General features: G+C 44.4%; 1 protein-coding gene across 1 annotated transcript; it reads right to left on the bottom strand.

Moving 5' to 3' along the window:
- Positions 1-1289: 1289 nt before the first annotated feature.
- Positions 1290-25631, bottom strand: Mtmr6 (Myotubularin related protein 6). The gene is made up of 14 exons (XM_075689181.1): positions 25466-25631; positions 24987-25103; positions 24741-24903; positions 24451-24608; positions 22040-22165; positions 20587-20721; positions 19583-19715; positions 17774-18006; positions 16351-16601; positions 14879-15010; positions 13810-13936; positions 9827-10031; positions 4728-4864; positions 1290-3369 (listed from the first exon to the last, which is right to left on the bottom strand). The coding sequence occupies exons 1-14, from the start codon at positions 25487-25489 to the stop codon at positions 3223-3225; spliced, it is 2088 nt and encodes a 695-aa protein (XP_075545296.1). The 5' UTR covers positions 25490-25631; the 3' UTR covers positions 1290-3222.
- Between the last annotated feature and the right edge of the window lie 406 nt (positions 25632-26037).

Here is a 26037-nt window from a genome sequence, read left to right as displayed (position 1 = left end):
ACACGGAGCAGTCATTTCCCATGCTGCTACTCGTATCGTGGCACTATGCAGCAGCATAACAGTCATCCTAGAAAGCCGGAGTCAGTGTCAAAACTTCGTAACGCTCTGTTCCCATGTGACCACTTTCTAGGTCATGACACGCACACACCTCACAGGAAATAAAACTAAAATTGATTCATAGAAAAGCTATTATAGAGTAAATTAATTAGGGCTCTCTCGCACTTTCCAGCATGTTCTCTAGGGTTTTGAAGTCAAGGATCTTCATTTATGTAGTTAGCTGGAGCATTGAGTTGGAACAATGTTTTCGAATATGAGGGCTAAAGTTGCTAAAACATCTGTAAGCTAGAGGTCACAATCTGATTACCACGAGTTATGCTGTCACCCATAACTTCATTAAACTAGTACTTGTTTTGTGGCTTCAAGTGACAGCATTTCTTTTTCTTCACGAGTTTCGAACATCAACACCACAAAACAAACATTTGCAGCGAATCCACATCGCAATGCTGTACGCAGTAATATATTCTGTTTTTATTGTGAAAGCATCAAATGGCAATTTGAGTGAAAAAGCCGGTGTCTGTAGCAACAAAACAGCACTTAAATTCCCATTGGCTGCACTGCCGCGTCACGTGCGTCACGTGCGGAGCGGGCGAAAGGAACACCTGCTGGGCACGGCTAGTGTTGTGTAAGGGAGAGGGCATCTCCGCGACGCCACGTCACCCTTGCTGTCCGAAGCCTGTGTTACCCACGCATTTCTTGTCTGCGCAAGCTCTCGCCTGCCTTCCAACTTCACTTCGATAATAGCTATAACGAAATTAATGTAAAAAAAAAACAGAATAAATCTGAAAGGAAGAACATTGGCAGTAACGAGTTTCGATCCTGCAAGCCCACGCTTGGGAGCAGAGTGCCTTACCCACTGGGCTAAACCAGCGCTTCTTAAATAGAAGACCTGTGCTCTCTGCTTTGTGACATCTCGCTACTTGAACTGAAATTTCTATTGCCAAGCCCGGCGTGACGAAAGTAGCGACATCAAAATCACCGTGGCTTACTCAGGAGCACCTTTAGATTCAGTGCCAGTCAGGCAAGGTAGCATGACGTCACGGATCGAAGTGCAACGAACTTGTGCTATGTAGGAAACATTGGCCGAGCGTTTCAATGCACTCGCTTGCCCCCGAGGAGCTCATAACTCAAAGGACTGCTCAGCAGTGTTCAAGTGGACATTAATGCTTTTGCATTCACAACTCATAAGCAGTGCTTAGGTGTCCTTTGATTTTTTTCGATGTACAATCAAACACATCTGAAATCGAGATTTATTCGCATGCCATTTAGCTTTCATTACAAAGTTTCTAGATTAAAATGTTACAACAGAAATAACAAAGGAGAACATAGCAGCATTTTGTTAAAGTGGCAATGAAAACGGCAAGCAGGCAAACACCAGTGAATCATTACACTACAGAATAAAATAAGAAAAGCAAGTCTAAAGAAAAAATTAAGGTAAGTGGTCATAAATTCTGTACAGCTAAACAAAGTATATAGATAGTGGGCCTTGGTTTCGTCATCCAGGACAAGTGGAGCAGCTAACAGGTCCAGAGGGAAAGAACATACAGCCTCTAGAGCAGGTGGTAAAAATGGGAGGGAGCTCATCAGTAACCACAGGCCCATGCTAAAATGATCAGCAAACAGTTACACACTCTCCGAAAAGTGTCAGTAGCGCAGCAAAGACAAAAAAAGAAAAGGCTGCATAGAAACAAAGGAGTCATCAATGCGCAAAATGTCTGATCAAGAAAAACAACTTCCACAATGCCGTGATTGTGTTGGTGCAAGTATCAGGCACAGAAAAACTGGCTTCACCGTGAAACGTCACACACAGACATGCACACAACGTTCGTAGTAGTATGTATATAGAGTATATGGTAAACTTGCGCACAACCATACAGGAGTGTAACACACGGTGTGCAAAAAACTGCTCTCACAGTATGTGAGGGAAGGTTATAAAAGGGCTACGTGATAAAAGGGCTCGAGTTCATTTTTTTTTTGTGTGTGTATGTGTGATGGCGAAGCAAAGCACAAGACATCTCTACTCTCTGCAAGGGGCCAACTGGAATGTTGGGACTGTGACAACATTGAAAGGAATTACAAGAAGAGAAAGACCTTGCTCTAATGGGTAAAAATGTTTACCTCATACTAGTTAAGAAGATACAAGCACTAGCAAATAAGCCTAAAGAATAAACTCAAGGTACTCCAACTCCGTTACAGCCTCGCCTATAATCTGACAACTCACGATGGCTGACGGGGCGGTACTGTCCTGGACACGGATCAAATTCTGCCATGTTGGCATTTTGAGCCAATTGATGAGGACATAGCAGCCTTGTGGGCCAACCAAAGCTGACAAGATGGCAAATTCAGCAGTCTCCAGAATAGTACCCAGACAAGAAAAATGACAATAACTAAAACAGCAATCTCCATAAGTACCATATTTTAGCAGATGACTAGACAAAAAAGAAAGTTAATTCACATCCACAAGGCATGCGGGCACCAAACTAAAATCTAGGAAGTCGTAGCCAAGTGACAACATGCTCTTAGAATTTCCAAGGCTACTAGCACTGGCCAAGGGTAACCAGAGTGCTGCTTTTAAAAACTGCTTGTTCCTCTTTTGCGAACAGCCCCATTAAATTGTATCATACAAAACATTATGCAACACAGTAGCTTTCTCACTTAATACGAGAACAATGCAAAAAACAACCAAACTGCATCGCAGAGGCTGGTATCACAGCCATCACAACAGGCGTTAAAAACAAGCAACAAGAACTATCCTGTGAGGTCTCAGAACAGCGGCAAGGTAGCAGCCATGTCTAGGATGAGGGGTCCCTTTCTTCCGCATTTTTTCTTGCATAGCTATGGCCTAAGACCCAATAGTAGTCATGAGACAGTGAAACCCATTCCATCCTCGTCATGGGCTTCAACCTACCAATTCCTACGCTAATTTAAAAGACGTCAACATGGTAGTACTACGAAGTGCTCTCGGATTTGGACAGCCTCGCTGCGGACCTCACTTGCTGTACATCAGTAGCAACATTAGTGCCTTCTTTTCCCCCATTTTCCCCAGAGTACAAAAAGAATGTTGTAGCAACGTCTTCGCGAGTGCGCGACACGTTCAAGTCGATGGATCCTTGTAGTGTGATGGGGCAGGAGGGGGGAGGAGGTGCCTGTCTCTTCCCGGCTGATTTAGGAATCTATCGAATTAGTGTGTGTCAGTTCTTTGTAGCAGTGTCGGCAAACTGGCACTGGTCGCTTGGTCATGTGCCCAGGTAGACACAACCTCTTGTCTATGCAACGAATGCAGAACACGTCTCCGCAACTCCAGCAGTGGAACTGCAAGAATTTGACACAGAATTATATAAGGCAGAGCACAGTAAAATCCTGCTCTATGCACTGGGCAAAATTCATCATGTGTGACACCACACGGTAGTAGGCAGTGGACAGAGGCATGTTACATGGCCTTCAATATTAGCACCTGGCTCTTAAACTTTGCTAAGCTTGCCACCATACTGCAGGTAGTGAAGCGTGGTCATATGTAGTTTGGCCTCCAATATTGGTAGTGTGTATGTGGTCTCGGAGGCCATGTCCATGAAACTCGTCTTCATTATCTGCTTGCAGTGTGGCTTAGTCCTCATTTGACTATGGTCAATTCGTGGATTTAAAAGCAGTCATAAATGTCATGAGCACAAATATGACCAAAAGGACACTGCAAACATTGTTACTGAAATGTCACGCTGTGGTAGAAAAGAAACACGCTACTCTACATCTACTTGCGCTAGCAAACCCAACGCCATCTGTCAGTAACGGACAAACGTGTTCACATTCAAAAGAAGTTAGTAGCAGTTCAAGTATGAGAACTCTTTATTGTGGAGGGTAATTGAAGGCTGACTTTCACATGTGCTGCCACAATTACTGATAACTGATATGGGACAACTTCATCACAACAGTAATGTTGCTTAATGTAATCCATATTTTTCTATCTTTTCACTACTACCAAGCTTAGCAATAAATTAACTTCATTGTTTCACCATTCCTTTGTGACATCAGGTGTTCATCTGTGCGCTGACAAGTCTGTCCTCACATGTGCACACAGGCACTGATCAAACTCTGGACCTAATCAATAGAACATTGACTGGTCTAAAGATAGCGAATCTTTAACAGTTTAAATCCAGACTACATCAGGAGCAGCAGTGTTCTATCCTTTATTACATGATTACTACCAGTGATAGACTGTTTTTGGCAAGATTACCGAGGCGTTGCGAGAGCTTGAAGAAAATTTGGTCACTGTGGCCTATAAGCATATGAATATCTTAAGATGACCAGTGCATGCATTTTCCACTTTGAAACCCACTTGTGCCAAACATTACAGTGGCATGCTGCATTGCGGGAAAACTGGATTAAAAATGTGGAAAACCCGTGAAATCAGCCAATTTAATTAATTTAATTCTGGGGTTTTATGTGCCAAAACGACAATATGACTATGAGGCATACCATGTGGGGGACTCCGGATTAGTTTTGACCAACTGAAGTTCTTTCATGTGCACCCAATGCACGGTACACAGGCATGGTTGCATTTCGCCCCATCGAAATGTAGCCGCGGTGGCCAGGATTTAATCCCATGCCCTCGGGTTTAGTAGCCCATCACCATAGCCACTACGCTAACATGTTCACAGTTGTAAGCAACAGATTACCTTTCTCCTGAAGTGGTCGAACGGTGTGGAGCAGGGACATTCCTTGATGTTCCTAAACGACTTCCAGTCCACAGCCACCGAGTCGAATTCCTCCATCAACTTTTGAAGCACAGTGGAACCAAAACTGTCCCCCAGCTCTGAAACAGAGACAGAGGCGAATTCTGAGAAAGCAAGTTAAAAAAAACATAGAATTTCAAGTTAGAACTTCTACTGGCTTCAAATAAAAGGCCCCTCAACCTGTGCTGTACATTTGAGAACAGGAATAAGTTGCAGGAGGCTAACCATTTTCAGTAGAGTGACTGGTAGGGGTGTGCAAATATTAGAAACTTCAATTAAGAATACAATAGTCTGCCATTCGATTCAAGAATTCGCTATTCAAGATTGTTGAATATTAGATAAGGGATAACAACAACTGCTGCAGTCCACAGGAAGAGCTGATGCAAGTGGTGGCTGTTCCAAATGATACTACTGCAGAACTGCGGTTGATCCACACAGACGCACCACTCCCTGAGCAAGCACGAGGGGGAGCTCACCCCTTCGCAGCCTGCGAATTTGTTGTCTTGATTTAGGCAAAGCAATTTATTATTTGGCCAATTTCACCATGTTTGGACTTTTTAGAACAATGTGCAACACACTTAGCTCCTTAAGCAAACAGAATTCTATTACGTGTATGTGATGATATGCTGTCCATTTGTTTTATTACTTTTGTTGCCACTGGTGCACCACATATGATCAAATTTAATTTGCTTTTCATTTAAAATAGTGGCATGTGAATATCAAAATATTCAAACAGGAATCAGATATGAATAGTTAATTCTGAATACTGAACCAAACATTGAATAATGATATACAGACACATTTATTAAGAAGTTTCTTCACTTTAACATGTTGGGACATTGCATATATGTTGCCAGCAGAAATAAGTACACTCCATTGCACGGTTGACCCTTGTTAATTATGAAAATTGAGTCAGTTCAAGCTATGTGTCTGGCCTCGCCAACCTGCACATTACTATGCAGCACCAAATGCCAAATTAACTCAGAGGTCCTGCAACAGTTGTCATCAAGCGATAAGCTCAGGAGCGTGGGTAGCTGTGCAAAAGTAGTGACAAATGGGCAAGACAAAAGCTGTGCTAGCAGCTAGCAAAGTGGTGGTGCACTGTTTGCTATGAGCATTGCTCAGAAAATAAGTACAGCGTCTTCTCTTTTACCCTCATTTTGCAGCACATGCATGCAAGGCTACTGTAGCACAGCAAGTGCAGTAAGCCCCCTTTTACTGCTTTTCCCTTGGTGCGAGGCATTTTTCCAACTCACTCTAGTCAAAATACTGCACATGCACGAATATATTGTTATGGAAGGATGAAAGAAGAGAGAGGACGAAGAATGATCGGAGACGCTGGCTGCTGCATGCTGTTGGTGGTCAGCCATCTTAACTACTGTGACTCAGCCTGTATATATATTGTAAATATAGTCTTTCTATACTCGCAACATCCCCGTAACATATTGGTGGGAGGTGTGGGGTACCACGGCTGGAAACGGAGTCCACACCATGAATGACGGTGAGCACACGAGATCAACGTCGTTGCCACCTCCAATATCACCATCACCAGCTACATCACTGTCACCTTCGGTTGTGGTTGTGCAACCCAAGGATCCTGGAACTTTCTGCGGGACTGACGGCGCCGACGTCGAAGAGTGGGTGGCTATGTATGAACGCATAAGTGGAATCAAAAGGTGGGACCCAACGCTAATGCTAGCTAACTTGATGTTCTACCTAAGAGGCACGGCAAAAGTGTGGTACGAAAACCACAAAGAGGAACTAACCAGCTGGGGCCAATGCAAACAGAAGTTGACAGAGTTGTTTGGCAAACCACCTGGCCGTAAAATTGCCACAAAGCAGGAACTGGCCTCCTGTGCTCAATCCCCCACAAAGTCCTAGGTCTCGTACATCCAGGACATGCTGGCACTTTGTCGTAACGCCAATCACGACGTGACAGAGGCTGAGAAAGTCGGGCACGTGCTTAAGGGCATTGCTGACGTCGCGTTTAATCTGCTCATGTGCAAGAGCTGCTCTACAGTTGATGCTATCATTAAAGAGTGCCGAAAATTCGAGCAGGCCAAAAGCCGACACGTCTTGCACCCATTCGCCATACTTCCCAATACTGCTGCAACGCCCACATCAACCCACACAGCAGCATGCATCGCCATCAGAGGGCGTGGTGTGAATCGTTCGATGTGAACTGGATGCGATGGTGCCCGCAGCTTTCTGTTCGTGTAGCCCTGATGCTACCACTTTTTCTGTTCCTCTCGTACAAGCCATCATTCGCCAGGAACTTGAAAACTTTGGTTTACATTCTGTCTGTGCTGTCGCCAACCTCAGAGCCAACGAACACCCTTCTACTATTTTTGCTCCACTCCAACGCTTCTCTCCGCGTTATAGCAACCCGACTGAGTGGAGAACTATGGACGACCAGCCGATCTGTTTCACCTGTCGCCGCATTGATCATTTTGCCCGATACTGCCGCAACTCGTGGCTCTCAACACCTCGCACGCCAACCAACCTGAGCCGTTTTGATGCAAATGCTCGCAATGTTTCGCCCAGCACCGAGTCTAACAGCGCCGACAACTCTGATAGGAACACATGGTACAGTCGCTCACCATCGCTGCGTGGACGCCAGTCTCGTTCACCACAAACATGTCGTCCATCTTCCTGTTCGCCGCAGCCATATCGCCTTTCATCTCCTGTGGCGTTTGGCCACACTTTTTTGGAAAACTAAAGAATGCAGCCCTTGGAGGTGGTACTGCATTGCCTACTACTGCAGCAAACCCTGTGTCTGTGCCCACAAGGAGAAATGTAATAGACATTAAAATAGACGGCGTACCTGTCCAAGCACTCGTCGACACTGGAGCCCACGCATCTGTGACGAGTGCTAGCCTACGTAGACGTTTAAAAAAGGTCCTCACCCCAGCAGCTGCCCGAGTGCTTCGTGTGGCCGACGGTGGCGTGCTGGTTGTTCTTGGAATGTATACTGCACATTTAAGTATAGCTGGCTTCCCTAGTTCTGTTCTCTTTGCTGTGATCAACAACTGCCCTCACGACGTTATCCTTGGATAGGACGTTTTGTCCACTCATTCTGCTCTTATCGACTGTACGACTGGCGTTCTCCAGTTGGAATTGCCTCAACTCGCCGATGCTCCGAGCACCGCCCCATCGCACTTGTCTTGTGCTCGCTTCACGATGTGTGTATGTCACCCGAGGCAGTTACTTGTTGCATCACTATGACCGCCAAGCCACTGGTTCCTGACGACGATTATGTGCTTCACTCATAATAGACTTGCTTTTGAACCGGAACGTTGCGGTTCCACATACGTTGGTCATGGTTACAGTAACGACGTGGTTCTACTGCTTCTGAATTTCAGCCTGTGCCCTCAAGTGATTCCAGCCGGTATGTTCCTGGGCAGCGTTTCTAGAGGTTCGAAATTTGACATTGAGAGTCTGAATACCGAGAGTGGCTTATTAGCACCAATTGCAGCTCACAGCTCTGGTTCCTTAACGGATGACTTTGCGAAAACGATTGCAACTGACCTCACCTCTGCACAGGCCACGGACATACGTGTCCTGCTTGAATCGTACAGCGACATCTTTGATTTCAGCGACAGGCCTTTAAGCCATACGCCTGTTGTTCACCACAGTATAAACACTGCAGACACGAATCCTATTCGTCGGCGTGCCTATCGGGTATCGCATGCTGTGCGTCGAGTCATCCAATCAGAAGTGGAAAAAATGCTCTGCAAAGGGTTATCGAGCCATCAGCCAGCCCTTGGGCTTTGCCTGTCATCCTTGTGAAAAAGAAAGATGGTACCTGGCGTTTTTGCATTGATTATCGCCACTTAAACAAGATCACGTGAAAAGACGTCTACCCACTACCACGCATCGATGACACCTTGGACTGCTTGCACGGAGCTGAACACTTCGCGTCCATCGATCTTCGATCCGGCTACTGGCAAATTTCAGTTGATGAAATGTACCGCGATAAGACGGCCTTCATCACGCTGGATGGCTTACCATATATCAGTTCAAAGTCATGCTCTTTGGCCTATGCAATGCTCCTGCGACATTTGAACATATGATGGACTCTCTTCTGCGAGGCTACAAATGGACCACCTGTTTTTGTTACCTTGACGACGTTATTGTTTTTTCTCCCACGTTCAGCAGCCACCTTACCCGACTCGCTGCAATCCTTGCGGTCTTCCGAAAAGCTGGCCTTCAACTGAACTCCACGAAGTGTCAATTTGGGCGGCATCAGATTACCATGTTGGGACTCCTCGTTGACACATTTGGTGTCCAACCAGATCCGGAAAAAGTTCGCGCCATACGCAGTTTCCCTGTGCCATGTTCTGCTTATGACATGTGCTGCTTCGTCGGCCTGTGTTCTTACTTTCGCCGTTTCGTAAAAAACTTCGCCGATGTTGCTCGGCCTTTGACAGATCTTCTAAAAAAGAACACACCATTCTCATGGGGCCCGGAGCAGGCTCACACGTTTGCCGCTCCCATCAGGTTTCTGACCACCCTTCCCATACTTGCCCATTTTGATCCATTGGCACCAACCGAAGTCCACACTAACGCAAGCGGCCATGGCAAGTTCCCTTGTTAAAACTTCGACTTCACGCTTGTGGGCAACTTTCTGTGGCGATGAAGGAAAAGCTACGACGGCAAGGCATGTACAAATAAGTATATTCCGGAAGAAACTCCCACATCATTTGCATTAGATAAAGCTGGGGAAGAGAAAATATACCCATTCACGACTTATTTACAACAGTAGAAATAGACAAAGTGTACGACTGAGCGTTAGATATGGCCTAATTTTCTGCTTTTCTCTTCTGTGTTTCGGCAAATGTGAAACTGTCGCATGTGGGAGCTTCGCTGATTCAGTAGCTGTTTGAAGAAACCAAACACATGTGCAGAAGCTCTGCCCCTGTAGCTTTCCTTTCACTGGCACAGAAAGTTGTCCATGAGTATAGCGTGAGATGTTCGACCACAGTTGATCGTTTCGAGTCTCTACAACAGGAGGGTTAGCGTTACGGAAGCAGCATACTCACTGTGTTGATGCAGTTTCTGCCGAAGCTCCTTGCACTCATTGTAGTCGGTGTCCCCGAAGCCCGAGTCGCGCACACTGACAGCCCCCTCAGAAGAGGCCGGCTGGGAGTCCAGCTCGTCCCCGGTCAGCGACTCCCCCAGCACAGAATCCAGGTCCTTGCTCGGGGTGTCCGCGTGGTGCAGCAGCTCTCGCAGCTGCGCTATGCGCTGTGCATGGGCAGAGAGATCTTTGCATGCTTGCCAGCTTATCTCACTTAACAAATGTAGTTTAGGACTAGACTGCTGGGCTAGTTGGTGTCGCGTATTGATCACTGCACTGAGCGAAAAAAATTTGCCAATAAAGGAAAGGCCAGGCAGACAGCACAGACCGTCTGTCCTGTTCACCTGGCTTCCCTTTTATCAACAATTATTTCTGCTCAATGCAATAATCAATACTCAACAACAAAGCACTGTTGCCTGTTTGAAAAACGTTAAGCTGGCTTTCTAGCACATTCGCACTGGCCAGCCACCCATGTGAGTGTCGATGATTACTTTTGCTAACTAATTTTTCACACCTACTGAATTATTCTAACTTCCCTGTGACATTGGCATCTACTCCATAGAATATCTACATGTATAGTTATGACCAAAATTTCGGATTCGGACGTCGTATGGTGTGTCACTCAACTTTTTATTGGAGCAAGCCAAGTGGGAGTGAAAGGTTATCACATTGGAACAGAAGGAAGCTATAGTAAAGGTGTAAAATGTCGCATGTTGCACGCGCTGGAGAGTAGTATTTTATTAAAATTTCACTGCATTTTCACCGTAACAATATGCAGCCACGTAGCAGTTCGGAGGGCTGTGGAACTGTAGTCTTCTTTGCGTGTTTAATGCTGTGCACCCCCCCTTGGGCATATACTGTAGTAAAGGTTAATAGTCAACATAACGAATTAATAGATATAACGAAATGATTTCAGCTTCCCCTTCAACTTCATTTTCATGAGGTTTGGGTTTACAACAAGGAGCACAATACTGTAAAATTTTCCATTGCATTGACCATGTCAAAAAAAGAAAAAAAGAAGAAGACTGATTTTACAGTCAAAATTAGTTTTTTCGGACTGCCTGAACACTTGGACATTTTCTACATCTCTACAATACAGTCAAACCTCATTAATAGGTACCCGCATAATGTGTAATTGCTCTTTAAACGTTGCGAAGATTCGCCCACCCAGCCCCCATAGAACCCCATGTATTGGATGACCACTTAAGCCGTAGGCGTAGTTGCCCACCATACAGTTAGTGCATACAATTTTTTTTCTTGTTCTACACGCACAGGCACAAAATTGGCAAAATCTTGTGTTGATTCTTGATTCTATTCTTGATTTGCGATGCCCGTACGACAGTCACTAGCGATAGTGACATTAAAGCATGGCCACCGTGACGTATTTCCCGCTCATACACGTGCTGCCAACTGCAGCGCACAAAAACATGGCCTTCGAGATTGGCTTCCGGTAACACGAAGAAGCTACAGGTAGGAGTGTGAATTTGCTATCACCATCGAATCCAATCCAAGTAGTAACCGCGCAGAAGCACTTTCTTTTTCTTCATTCCACCAGTGTGTTTGCAGTCATGGCATTGTAGTGTTTTTGCTATGGTCTTTGCTGCGGTGGGTGGTGTTTATTGTTTCTTTTTCTTGCTTCATGTTCATGGGGTGCAGCTGAAGACTGGATTAGGCCGAAGTATCATATTCTGAGTGTGAAAGAAAAACTGGAAATAATTCGCGGCATTGAGAATGGGACAAAGAAATCTGCGGTCGCCCGCGAAAAGAACTTGCCCTTGACAACTGTGCGCAGTGTGTGGAATGCTTGCGGAAAGTTGAGGCGCAGCATAGTGAACAACTTGAAGAGGTGCCGTATCAGGAACTCGGATTTTCCTGAAGTGGAAAAGTGCTGCTGTTTTGGTTGAAGAAGGTTCGGAGCTTGAACATGCCAATTAGCGGTGCCCCTTCTGGCTGAGAAAGCACAAACTTTTCCGGATCAGCTTAACTGCAGTAGTTTTGCATGCAGCAATGGCTGGCTGTAGCGATTCAAAGCCCGCCACGAAATAGTCGGAAAAACTGTATGCGGTGAGGCTGCTGCAGCAGACAGAGATGACGCCGATGAGTGGCAGAATGACCGTTTGCAGGAAGCCTTGGCAACCTGCACTGCCGCCGACATCATTAATTTTGATGAATTGGCACTTTTACACTGCCTGCTTCCTAACAGGACACTGGCATTCAAGAATTAAAAATGCACCGGTGGTTAACACAAAGAAATTGAATATCGGTCGCCTTCGGCATGAACATGACCGGTAGTGAGAAGCTGCCACTCATGGTGATCGGCAAGTACGGAAAACCGCGGTGCTTCAAAAGCACCCGTCTGCCATCCAGTGTTGTTTATAAAGACAATAAAAAGGCGTGGATGACTGCTCAGCTTTTCGAACAGTACATGCACCAGCTCGACTGGCGCTTTGCCACCCATCAAAGGAACGTACTTGTCATACATGACAATGCGTCGGTGCACGTTGACTTAGATAACTTGGCAAGCATCAAGCTGCTGTTCTTGCCGCCCAACACGACAGCGCTTGCCCAGCTCCTCGATCAGGGCATCATCCGCTCTGTGAAGCAGATATACCGGAAGAATCCATTGCATAGAAAGTTGCTCACCATGGATAGCGACAAGACCTACTCAATAGACCTTCTGGGGGCCATACACCTGCTTGCACACTCCTGGATGCAAATTCTGCCTGCAACTGTGCAGAACGGTTTCGCGCGAGCGAAATTCGTCTGCGTAAAGGTGGCGACGACGAGGTCGATGAGGACACCGAAGACTGCATGAGCCTCCTTGCAGAGGTACTAGAGTGGCAAGGCGATGCTGCGGAGCAAGTGAATTTTGAGACTTTCCAAGACGTCGACGGCGATGCTGTTACATTCGCAGGATATCTTGGATAGCGACATTGTTGCCGCCGTCGCACCTCGCCCAGTTTCAAGCGAAAGTGATGACGATGATGTTGATGTGGAAGTGGACAACAGCCCTTCATTATCTGACGCAGCGCACGCTTTGAGCATCATGCGAGCTTTAGCATGACGCCTTGCCGTCGTTGCGGCAAAGCTGCCACGACAGCCAGTGAAGATCACAGATTTTTTGCTGCCTGCTCGCAAATAAAGCCTGTCGGAGTGTGCGTGTTTGCAAGCATCATGATGTAGTTCTTCTCCGGCCGGTAAGTAGCTGCTAAACTGGTATTGGCAGTTAATTCGTATATCGTTTAGTGCGTACCTGAATGTTGTTCCTGGCCGACTACATATTAACAAGGTTTGACTGTACGCCATTATTTGTGAGATGGTAGCAGCCAAGATACACCAAGCCTCTGCTATGTTAGAATGCATGTAAAGTTTCATATATATGAAATGAGAACACAATGCATGGGAGTCTGTGGGCTCTGTGCCAGGACTGTGCAAAAGCAATGCAGCATCCAGGAGAACACGACAAACAGGGAACTATCAATGGGGTTCTACTGCACTGAGCTCAGATATGTCAACAGCAACACTCAAGATCATGGCCAATAGTAGAATCTAAGCAGACTGCTGATGACCACTCGGACTATTAGTAAAAGTGTGAGTGTGTTTTGCAAAAGCCAGACACTTGCGTTCAGGTAGCGTTTATACGGTGAGCAACATAAATAATGCTTATTTTAGTCTGCTGGCTTATCCTGTAACGCTGGCAGACACCAACAATGCCGCCAGACACACGGCGTTGGTGATTGAGTGCTCTATCTTCAGCATCTGCATGTTCCCTGGGTTACAGTGCATGGCCAAGACAACTGCTTCATTACTATCAATGCATTGTACGGTATTGGTAGGTCCATGCTTGGAAATTTGGCAGTTTCAATGGTGAGTGGTCAACAAACCTATTCTGTTCTGAGCATTTCATCATGTGAGGAGAGCATGCACATACACATGCACACACACCTTGACAAGGTGTTGGATGTGGTCTTCCAGGCTGAGGATGTGATCCTTTGTTGCGGCCAGGATATCACTCAAGGGTTCACGTGGATGGACTCCATTCTCAAATCGGTTGTACATACCCCTCCAGAACCTGTGGACACAGAGAACGCAAACATTACTCTTCTAAAACTGCCGTTCTCGAAACAACTACAGTGGAATTGAAGTTGAGCGCACTAAAGTTTGTCTAAAATACATCAAAGGTATGCACCATGTGTGGTCATGCCAGATGAAAAATGCAGATTTTCACAGCATGACGTGTCTTGCTTAAAGTGTGCTCTCTAATCTCCCTGTGACAGATGTAGTTGCCATTTAGTTGCTGAGTGCACAGTGATAGCCGTGTTTTTTTTTTTTCCCTGACTACTTTTAAGCAGATGCTTAGCTACGATGACTGCTTTATACTCAGAATCTTAGGTGGCTACAATCAGTGTATGCAAAGTTGCCACGAAAGTGCAGAGTGCCACAGTATTATGAGATGCCTTAACATAGGCCCCTGATGTTCATGGTCACTGGGAAGCCTCCCACCAGGCAAATGTGTGAAGCTATAATTTTACCTACGTGGTGTTCTATGAGCACTTAAATTTAAGTGCATGAGCATTTTTGCATTCCCACCCCATTGGAATGCGGTCGCCACGGCCATAGGACAGGTAGCAACACACGAACAGTTGGTGAGGCGAGTCTTCAGCTATGACTGAAGGCCCACCAATTAAAGAAAGGTGTGTAAGTGACTAATTCCAATGCAAATCTCATGCTTCCACAAATCCGTATATCTAAATTGCAGAACAGTCGGCACATAAGGACTATATTAGTTACAAATTGTCTGCATAGTCAAAAGCTTTACAATCATCTACTCTGTGGTATTTGCTGTGCACAATCATAAAAGAGCTATCACTCTCCTATGTTGATACTATTGATGTGCTGCCTTCAAGCAGCATATCACTAGGAGTGAACCTAAATGTCACTGTTTTTCACTGCTATTACTGGGAGTGTCACTTCTGATGTTAAAAAAGAAAGAAAGCAAAGGCTTGTTACAGACCTGATTGCCTGTGGAGCCAGTGATGGGTGGAGGGTGTCAGCTCCTCTCCTGTCCGTCCTGTACAAGGGGTTGACGTACTCCGAGATGTGGTTGCCCAGATAGGCCCACAGTGAGTAGGTCCTGGAGCTCAGCCTACGGCGTAACAGAGTCACTAAATGATGGCTTTCACATGCAAATGATCCATTCTTAAGTTTCACATTTTGAGAGATAAATTTTATGAGAACACACACACGTACGCTCTTCTGCATGCTCAAACTGAAATGAAAACCTTCCGAAGAAGGGGCTGGGGTTAGGTAGGCTAACCTTTGGAAGGGGGGCGGGGGGTTACGTCTCCCTCCCTTCAATGCACAACTGCTCACATATATAGCATCATGTCTGCCCAAAAACGAAGACAAAACAAGGAAAACACAACAACAAAACGAAGTGCCAGGCAGGAACGACAATGTGTGCTTCGTTGTCCTTCTTTTCTCTTAGTTCCTCTTTAAAGAGCCTCTCACCAGGCCCCGCTGCAAATGTTTCTTATACATTTGAAGCTGTAAAACGCTGCATAAAGAGCGTTTTACCAAAATAATTTTTGAAATCGGTTCGTTATTGGGGGAGATAGAAGAAATAAACTGTCCTGCTACCATGCCACCAGAAGGCGAGTGTCGCTGCCAATGGAGACACACTCTTCCTCTGCCTCTACGTAGCATTCCTAAGTGCTGTTCCTTCCCTGTTTTCTCCCATATTGGAGCTGAGGGATCTCAAACCAGTATATCCTCTTTTTCCTTTGCTTCCTTTGTGCCAATGCACCTTCTGCATTGGACGATTAGTCATGGTGAGTGACAAAACACGTATGACAAAGAGGAACTTATGCGACTCTCTGGCTGGAAGTAGGGATCCCTCGAGAGGGAGTGCAGCGCTTGGCTGGAAATTTCAGCTGTTTTCGCAGCACACGCTGACGTAATACTTCTATTTATTTATTTATTTATTTATTTATTTATTTGTGATACCCTCAAGGTACATAATTGTACATTGCAGGGGGGAGGGGCGAGTGCACCATGTATACACTACACTTCTCTGTTTAAAATGGCCACATCTGGTGAGGTTTTCATTGTGAACAAGGCCGCTGTACTAGAGCCAAAATGTCTTGGTTTCTTTTCTTCTCTTTTAATGTTTTTGGTCGGCGTCTGTATTACCCTTGACTGGTGAGGAGCCGTTTAAGCAACTTTATTTTAACCACTACATACCGAACAAGTCCATGAATATGTTCGACTAAACCATAGAACTGAAAACTAAGCTCAAGATAATTTGTCAAATGAAGTGCTGGGATACTGTGCTACTGACAGTCACCTCACCTGGAAGGCACATCATGTACATGTCCTTGAAACCAACATGACAACAAGCAACTAGTACAAGACACTTGAATAGCTCAAATGGGTCTGTTGGAGATATGTGGATCTCCAATACTGCTCAGCCGCAGCAGTACTGACCTCAAGTCAAGGCGATCCTTCTCGCAGTTCCCAACAAAAGTGCCAAACTGGCACGAGTAGACGTGGTCGTGGATGGTGAGCAGGAAGCGTTCGTTGAACTGGAACGAGGAGGGGAACTGGTGCATAAGCTGCCAGACAGCGTCCACAAACTGGGTGAACACGGGTGCCACTTCACGTTGGTCACCTTGAACCAGGCCACACCGGTCCATGAACTTGTGCCCAAAGGCCAGCCAGTCTTTCTCAATCAAAGCCTGCAACACATGCAAAAAACACTCCATGTTGAACATTCCTTCTAATGCTACGAGCAACAGCTTGTATGTGGCCCGTTTGTATTAAGCAGACCATTTTAAGGTGGCTGGAACAATGATAATAAATGATGGTGTTTAACTGACCCCACTTTAGAGAAATTAAAGGAAGAACAAAATAACTTTATTATGAAGCAAAAGCTAGGAGATCTGCCTGAATTAAAGAAGGTTATGGCCAGCCATGGTGATTAGGAATGAGAACTAAAGGAGATAAACACAATAAAAGATAAAGATGACAATGATGTAAATTGAAATTAAATTATGGCATTTTTTATGCAAAAACTGCTATACGATTATATAAGGTATGCCACAGTGAGGAACTGCGGATTAATTCTGACCATCTAGGGTTCCTTAATGTGCACCCAATGCATGGTTCATGAGCATTTTTGCATTCTGCCCCCACCAGAATGTGGCTGCAGCAGCCGGAATAGAGGCCGCGACCTCATGCTCGGCATCGCAGAGCCATAGCCACTGAGTTGCCGAGACAGGTGATAATTATGATGGAAACAATAATGATGGAGTATATATGCAGAGCAATAGCTCTTCTCAAAGCCTACAGTCAAATCTGTTGTCATGAGAAAACTTCACATGACGAACCCTGCCAAGGGTCTGGTCAAGGGTCCAAGACAACTGTTTCAGACAAAGCTGTTCTGTAGACTTTGAGGGATACACCATAGTGGAATATTCCAGACTAATCTGATCACCTGGTGGACTCACTCTCACATATTTAACAAAATAAGGTTAGTGCACACCACAGCAACATTACCATGCAGTACCCTTCGGGATTGTGGGATCAACAAGAAAAGAAATAAAAAAGAAAGAGTGATGGGCAGACAACACTGATATTTGGATATGAAGCTTGTTCTTAGGTCTCTGCCGATTTGCAACATTCTCTGTTTTTTTTTTTTTTTTGCTCATCCATGTCAACCAATTTCCACCAGAACTAAATTTCTTTAGCATACTGCGAGTTTCCTAGTGGCAGTCTAAATCACTACCGAGGATGACACTACATGAAACAGAATGCATACGACAGGCTCCTCAATACAATTTTGACAGCTTCAATTCAGTGACCCTTACTGAGCTTCAGGAGACGGTACAAATCAAACCTCTGTGCCAACCTGAAAACCCATGATGGTGCGATAGTAAGGGTCCAGCAGGAGGCTTGCCAGGGAGCATGTCTGCGCTGTGCGGTCCCAGCCGTCTGAGCAATGCACCAGCACGCTCACGCCGTCTTCTACTGCTCGGGCCACAAAGTGCGCAGTCTCCAGGATGGCTCGGACATGTCGCAGCCATCCGCTTGCCTCCAAGCCTCCCAGAAAGGCCCCCATTGAGGGTTCACTTGCTTCGCACGCTGCAAGAGGGCAAACTTCCAGCTGCAACATCTTTCACTGCAGTTCACGTATGCTTTCCCCATTTACTGTATCTGTTTTTTATCTATATATTATTAAATCTATGTATCTATATTTTTTTAACTCTTGCCTACCTGGGCCTGGCTTAAAATTTTCAGTGTTTTAGTATGTCAGCAAACTCATAACCATTCGCAGAATACCAACCTGCCAGAGACATGGATGGCAGCAATAACAATGCTGGTAGTGACATTTCCTGAAGAATTGTTTAACAATGAGCTAGAGATAGTTTTGTGTGCATGAGTGTCCTTGTTGTAGAAGCGGTACTTGAATTATGATGATTACGGTGCTGCCGATGCGTTACACAAACAACTAAGTAAAATATGGTTGATCACTGCAATAATAGTTCTGTGTCTTCTCTGGTTAAACTCCACACCGCATGATGGAGCCATCAACACAGCCGCTCATGCCTACGTCTTCAGCGACGCAGTATTTCTTGGAGTACTATGCATATAGGCATGCTAAAATGATCCGTTTCCATACAGAAAACATACTATCACTAGTAAAAATGATGACAGCTCCATAAGGCGAAGTTATGACTATTTTTTGGAATGTTCACATGTGGTTAGGAAGGCTTATGTATGTCGGTGCATAGTCTAGCTATTGCTTGTACACCTCTTCTGCTGGGTATGGTGGAAAGTCCAGCAGTTTCTTACAGCAATGACTGTATAACCTCTTTTCTGGATTAAAAGCATGTGGGCAACATAAGGTGATAGTCACAACTGAAATCAGATGCTTTGATCAGTGTATAGGTGCTGTGGTGTAACAAGCTTCACACAGGTAAAAATAAGGTCATGAGAGGTTTGCTACAAAACACACAAGCATGCACAATTATGTGAGAAGGTGCCACTGCCTTTGTACTCTGACTTTGAACAGGACTATAGCAGTCCTTTTGCTCATCTGCCTCTTTGTCAAAGAATCAACATATTCCCCAACAGTACTACAGTAAATAGCCCAGGGTACACAGTGGTCGGGCTACCTTTGCTAAAGATTCATTATCACTGTCTGTCTCAAGAAGTGGTTCAGAAAATGTGGCACGATTACATAATTGCAATAACAATTAAGTGATGCTCTCATCCATCACAAGTTGAATAATGTCATCTGTTTTCACACAACGGCTGCATGATTTGTGCTCTTTAGAGGTGACAATGGTTAAACAACCGTCCTGAATGTGATGGATTGTACACTTGCACCAGCTATAAGGTATGCACAAATTTTTTTTAAAGGTTATTAGCCTAAGAACAGCATACAATTTTTAGCCACCAAAATCTGTCAACAAATACCACCAAGACTTCTATGTCAACAAATATGCAGCAGCTTGCTTTTATGCTGTGAATTTTCTATGATATAAAACAAAAGACCTCACAGCCACACAGTCATGTGCTTTCAGGCCTATCCTAGAGCGTTAACCAATGATGAAATTACTAGGTAATGGCAAGCTCGTGTGAAAAGACTCTGAACTTATGAATAGAACTACACGACTTCCATGCAAATTGGGCAATAAAAATACAGTTGACTCACTGTCAATGAGCTTCTGCAGGCTATTGCGCATCACATGAATGTTTTCTATGCCGAAGAACTGAAATTTGATGTTCTCGTAGAAGTTCTCATTCTCGTAGCCTTTCCCGGCAGCCTTGTTAGCCATTGCATTGATCTGCACAAAGAGAGTGGATGCAGGTGAGCACAAGAACAAACTGCCGTATCCCTAGAGACTAGAATATCATACGTGGGGCTTGGTGCAGACTGAATACAACCTTTTACTTATTGAGTACCTGATACACAGTTGTATAACAAATTTCTACTGCACCATTTACAATAAGTTCAGCATGTAAATAAGCATGCACATATGATGTCGCACAAAAATTTTTTTTTACAAGAGCTTTTGTTTCAGCTACTGCCAGTAGGAGTCCAAGAATTGTGCCACAGTGTGCCTAATGATAATCACTTATTATCATCCACTAAGTGGTAAGCCATGCTGCAACATCTATCTTAAAGCACAATGGCTGACTCATGTGTTGCAGGAAATGATATCAAGGCCATGTAGTGGGTTTTTGAAAGCAGTCATGACACTCTGTAGCTGCAAAATCTGAGATCAGACTTGCCCAACTTAAATATCTCAAAAGTGCCAGCACTGCGACACAGGGTACAGTATAGGGCTTAGAGATAAGCGCAATCACAACTGAAGTGGGCTGCAACCTTTTGACACAAGACAGCGATATCTGCTTGTACATCCAAGGAAGACAACTGCTTTAATGATTTCTGTAGACAGCATATGACATCATACAATAACACATTGCATAACTTTTGTGTTAGACAAGATTTTTTCTTTTCGCTCAAGAGGAGCGAGTGGGAACCAAATACTCAAGTTCCAGGATCTTAAAGCAACAATGCCATGGATTCTTTATTACAGGGTTATACTACAAGTGCAAACGAAAATGTGCGCCGCAGCAAGAAAGAACACAATTACTACATTCCATAACAAATTTATCAGCATCAGCTGTTTAAACATTCAGCACAATACTTACTCGAGGGCGTGTGTCCACCACATACATAAATTTTGAGGTAGGATTTGACTTCAGGATACAGTTCAAGAGTTGCTCGTCTTCAACACATCGTGCTGAGAATCCCGACAGTGGTTGACTGCATCGGCATATTGCTGCCTGAAAACACGTACTAAGTTTAGACATGAGCACAGAAATACCAGATGGTGTCATTTGGGAACTGCACACATTTTAGTCACCACATCGTGTAAACTAGAGTAATAGCTGCACCTTTATTTTCTTTAATTTTATTTATTCAATACTGCCAGCAACCTTTTGGCCACCAAAGCATGAGTGGTTACAGTACATTATAGGCTACATTTGTTACATATCACTGCTGTGTTATTACAACAAAGGAACAATGAAACACACAAACGCCAACAAGAGTAATACAATGAACAATCAACACTTATTAGCAATAAAGGGAAAATCAGACATCCACCCAGTCATAGCAATTGTTACAATGGAAACCCATAAGGGTTCCTTGAAATAAAACTCTCGCAGTTGAAGAAAAATTCGTCTTGGTCCGGGACTCAAACCTGGGACCACCGCCTTTCTGGGGCAGCCGCTCTACCATCTGCGCTAACCAGGCAGCTAGCAGATGGCAGGGTGAAGTCGAATTTGTCAACAACTCAAAGCAAAGGCAAGAGTTACTGTTGTTTATTCAGATGATGAACACGCAAAGGAACTTTTATTTTAGAATCATTGAAATTATGTTTCACAGCAAAAGTCTGTGACCATGGCTGTCCTTTCATTCACATTTGATACTGAGCTCGCTGCCACATGCCAACCGTCACACGAAAACAGCTGTGGAACTCCCCTTAACAGCTTCGCTATGAAATAAATAAGGTTTGTGCTGCAGGTACTGTAGCGTAAACAATACAATGTAACAGGTAACAAAACAATCTAACGTAAACATACGAAAATCCACTGGCACTACAAAACTCGAGCCCTATAGTAAGTAAAATTTCACATACTTATGTATAACAAGGTGACATTAATTCACATTACGCCTGAAAATTTTGGTTTGCTTGTTGTAACTGATACACAACATACGCCCTTTAGATCTTGTTATATAACTTCCACAAAGGTGCAGCCAATCAAGCTTGAGACTTGAGACTTATATTTGCTGTATCAGTATTCATTATGAAATGTTAAACTGCAGTGCCTTTGCATTTCTCCTGTGATATACCAGTTCCACAGCAACCAGTTTCTAAAGAGCAAAGTAGCAATTTATGAGAATCATGTTTCAAGAAAACATACATGAAGCCACAAAAAAAAAAAAAAAAAAAACCTGTGACTAAAACACAATGAAATTAAGCCCTAGCCTATTAAAGCACTACAAACGGCATCATGTGATTCATGCTCAAAATATGAGGCTAATACTTCAAAGGTCTCATTAGAGCAGAGGCAATGAGTATTCTCTACTTGCACTCACCATGTTTTTATTCAGGTAGGAGAGAACAGGCAGCCTTCCTTTACTGCGAAATTGACTACTGCTAACGAGTATTGCAGTACTGGCCACGGAGGGGACATAGAGGTTCCTAGGGTATGTATCACAAATCTGAAAGATGTGCCCACAGGAATTAGTTGCCCCATCCCTAAATGTCAAAGCAGGTAAAGTTCACCACAAGAGTTCAATGCAAGTCCAGTGATCATGCGGATGGTGTACAAGAACGCTGTGGACTTGTTCTGCACAAAGTCTGCACTAGATAAAACTAATAATGACAAAAATTTTATCATTCTGCATTGCTCAAACTAAAAGCAAAACATAGAGCCCCTGTGCTAGTTCACAAAGTGCTGCACTTTACATCTGGGTGTGTGAATGGACTTCATCACTCTATCTTATGCTTTCAAGCACGTATTCCAATGAGCTTGCAACAGACCAAAGGAAACTATGGCAACACCTAGCAAACTCACAGTGGAAAGGTTTATAGACACATAGTAATTTCTTCTTCTATGCATTAATTATATCACAGAATATATGCAACATTATTCTACCATGCATGCAGGGTGCTGTTAGCAAAAAATGCAAGGAATATTATGAAGCGCACTTTTAACATGTTCGGTATTTGCAACAAACTTCAGATGGTTGTAGGACACAGAGAAATAATATTTTTTTTACATCCTGTGGATTGTGTTAAGGAAGTATTGGAGTGGATGCCATCATTGGTTGTAAACACAGGCAGTCCTAATGGTAACTAAAAATGTATGGTTGTACAGAAAGTTTGTGTGCATGAATATGGTTGCAAGAATGCATTCAATGTTTCACAAAAATGTAAATTTGATGTAACTGCGTACAGAGATATGAAATCGTTTGAATAATTTCACGCTCCATAATGGTGGCACTGATTAACCAAAAATAATATGGTCTATACCACACAGTTGCGTGGACTGGGGAAAGAAAGAAACAGCCCATGCAGGTGCTGCAACGGCAGTGCAAACACTGAAATTCCAATCTCTATCAGCTAGCATCTACAGGGTCTATTCTGAAAGTAGTAGGACTCATCTTCTTAAAAAAAAAATTTATTCATGAGAATAGTATAAACTATTAAAATTTTTCAAAGTAGCACCCTTCCACATCTACACACTGCTGCCAAAGAGGTTTCCAGTTTTCGTACCCCTACAGGAATGCCTGGACCGGAATGCTGTTTAGCTCCCTCGTCATGGCCTGTTGAACCGCCTCTACCGATCTGTTATGTTTCCCCTTGAGCATCGATTTTATTCTCGGGAATAGAAAAAAATCTGGCGGGGCCAAATCGGGGCTGTAAGGGGGCTGAGGCAGCGTTGCCAACTTGTGCTGGGCAAGATACTCCACTACGCGGAACGCTGTGTGGCTGGGCGCATTGTCATGGCGCAGACACCAATTGTTGGCGACGGCTGGGTGGACACGAACAATGCGTTTTCTTTGAGGACTTCCACATAAAAAACTGTATTAATTGTTTGTCCGGGTGGTACGAACTCTTTGTGGATGACTCCATGTCGATCAAAAAAGCAAATCAGCATGGACTTTTGCTTGGATTTGCTCATTCGTGCTTTCTTGGGGTGTGGGGAAGAAGGGCTGTGCCATTCTGAGCTCTGCCGCTTGCTCTCCAGGTCGTAATCAAACACGCACATCTCGTCACCGGTCACTACATCATACAAAAAGTCGGGGTCCTCATTCACATAATGAAGAAGATCCTGGCAGATCGCTTTCCGGTTGGCCTTTTGCTCCTCTGACAACACTTGTGGCACGAACTTCGCACACACTTTCCTCATGGCTAAGTTTTCTGTCATGATCTCAAAAACTTGGGTTTGAGGAATGCTCAAGTCATCAGCAATCATTCTGATACTCATCCTATGATCACTGTTCAGTATATTTTTCACTCGCGACACATTTTCGTTCGTCTTGCTTGTCGAAGCTCGTCGTCTTCCACTCTTTCCCTACCTTCTCAGAACAGCTTGTGCCACTCAAAAGCACCTGATCTACCCATGGCAGCATCACCGTAGGCCTCCTTAATCATGTCGTGAGTCTCTTTTCCCGTTTTACCAAGCTTTACACAAAATTTGATAGCGTATCACTGATCCAGTAAACAGTCCATGATTCTCCGTGACGAGGTGTTTCGACAGGGGTTCACAGTACAAGCGACCTGCTCTCTTCAACGGCCGAGAGCCAAATGCCGATTTTTCCCAGCGTTCCCAATATCCCCCTTCACCGATCCTGCATGCGCAGATTGCCTCTCGTCCGTCCATTCATCAAGGAAAAAGCCAGTCCTACTACTTTCAGAACAGACCCTGTATGCACCAGTCCACACATTTCTAATGGTCCCTGAAAGCACTGGCACAAGACAAGGTACAAAATATGTGTACCTCATAATCTTGATTGATGCTTGTTGCAGACCAATAGGTGTTTGGCACACCCATTCGAACATACTCCGCTTGGAAGTCAAACTTGTTCCAGCCCATTGACTTCGTGAGGTCTTCATTTGATGCAGTGTAATGGAAGCAGTATAGGTCATTGATGTGTACTGAAAAGGTTGGGCAAAAAATTTCAAGCAGCATAAATTACTTTCATTTGAAGAGGCATGTGCAACATTAAACATCTGATAATTGGCGACGAAAAAAAAAAATGTTTTCTAAACGTCAGTATTCATACTCACGGGGTTGGGAGAGTTGCTGCAGAGAGATAAAGATGTCATGGCAGTCCCTCTCCTTAGGAATCAAGAAGGTTACACAGAGGAAGTTCTTGCACCTAATTTGAAGCGGCGTGCCGTTTGCCGATATGGGAAGCTTTGCTATTGATGCAATGTGCATGTGAAGGATCTGCGAAACAGGGCACGAAGGCGCTATGTTCACGACAAACCTGACCTTATACGTAAAGTGCAAGTAGGTCAGTGAAACGTTACCCATGTTTCCTTTTTGCGATCTGGGTCGAAAAAAATGAGATGAGTAGTAGTCAGATAAAGGGACCCGGTTGAAGATTTACGGTTGTTGAATCGATCCAGCATGCGGACATTTTCAACCTGCCGGGAGAGAAAACAAAACAGGCGTTTAAATATTAACGGAAGCGCTTCGAATGAGTCTGTGTCAATTGTTCCTATTCAAGATTTTGCGCTTCTTCGCATTTTTCACAGTGATGATGCGAGTGTAAATAAGTGACGTTTACGAGGCGCGGCGATAGTACCAGGCTGCCCGCATCATGCTGCTTAGTAGCGTTATGTATGACACATGAAAAGTTGTTCGTTCAGCAAGTTATCCAGTTACGTGATGGCAGATGAGTGCGGCGGCACCGTATCAGCTGTGAAGTTTCGCCGGCTTGGTACCAGATTGTACGAAATGGGAGGTGGCGAGTCATGCCAGCATACGGGCAGTGCAAAATACTTACTTTAGGGGTTCGAATTGCTTCCATTCCGGTCCAATCAAGACGAAAATAAACTATAAACACATGAGGAACTGCCTCCCCCACGGACAGAGGAGGGATAAGAGTTTTGTTTACGTCCCCCCTAAAACCACACGCAGGCTTGCCGCTTCGCTACATCTCTCACATTTGTACTTTTGTCGCTGCGTTCTGCTAGCCATAAAAACGAGCGCCTGAAGCGCCAACGCGTGGATGGCGAGTAAGCCCGATGGCGCGCATTTCAAATATTGCCGTGAGGCTTGCAGCATATGGAAGGGTTTCCAGAGTGTACACCAGCATAATCAAGTGCGTGAACTGACGGTGACTTCACATTATTTTCAGACCATAATTATGCCTTGCCAAAAGGTACACAGTCTAAACTACCGCATGAGGTACCAGGAGTGTCACAGAATGATTTAAACTGTGTGCTTTTCTAAGAAAGGATCTTATCCTGAAATTTTACAGAGAGCCATTATTTACCACAAAATGATATTACCACAAAGAAATGTTTGACGAAACAATGTAGAGAAATGTTAAAAAGTCAGAGGAACAGTTATCCA

This window comes from Dermacentor variabilis, chromosome 4 (assembly GCF_050947875.1).
Source record: "Dermacentor variabilis isolate Ectoservices chromosome 4, ASM5094787v1, whole genome shotgun sequence".
Lineage (NCBI taxonomy): Eukaryota > Metazoa > Arthropoda > Arachnida > Ixodida > Ixodidae > Dermacentor > Dermacentor variabilis.
Note: the sequence above shows the minus strand (reverse complement) of the source record. Positions and strands in the feature narration are given on the sequence as shown.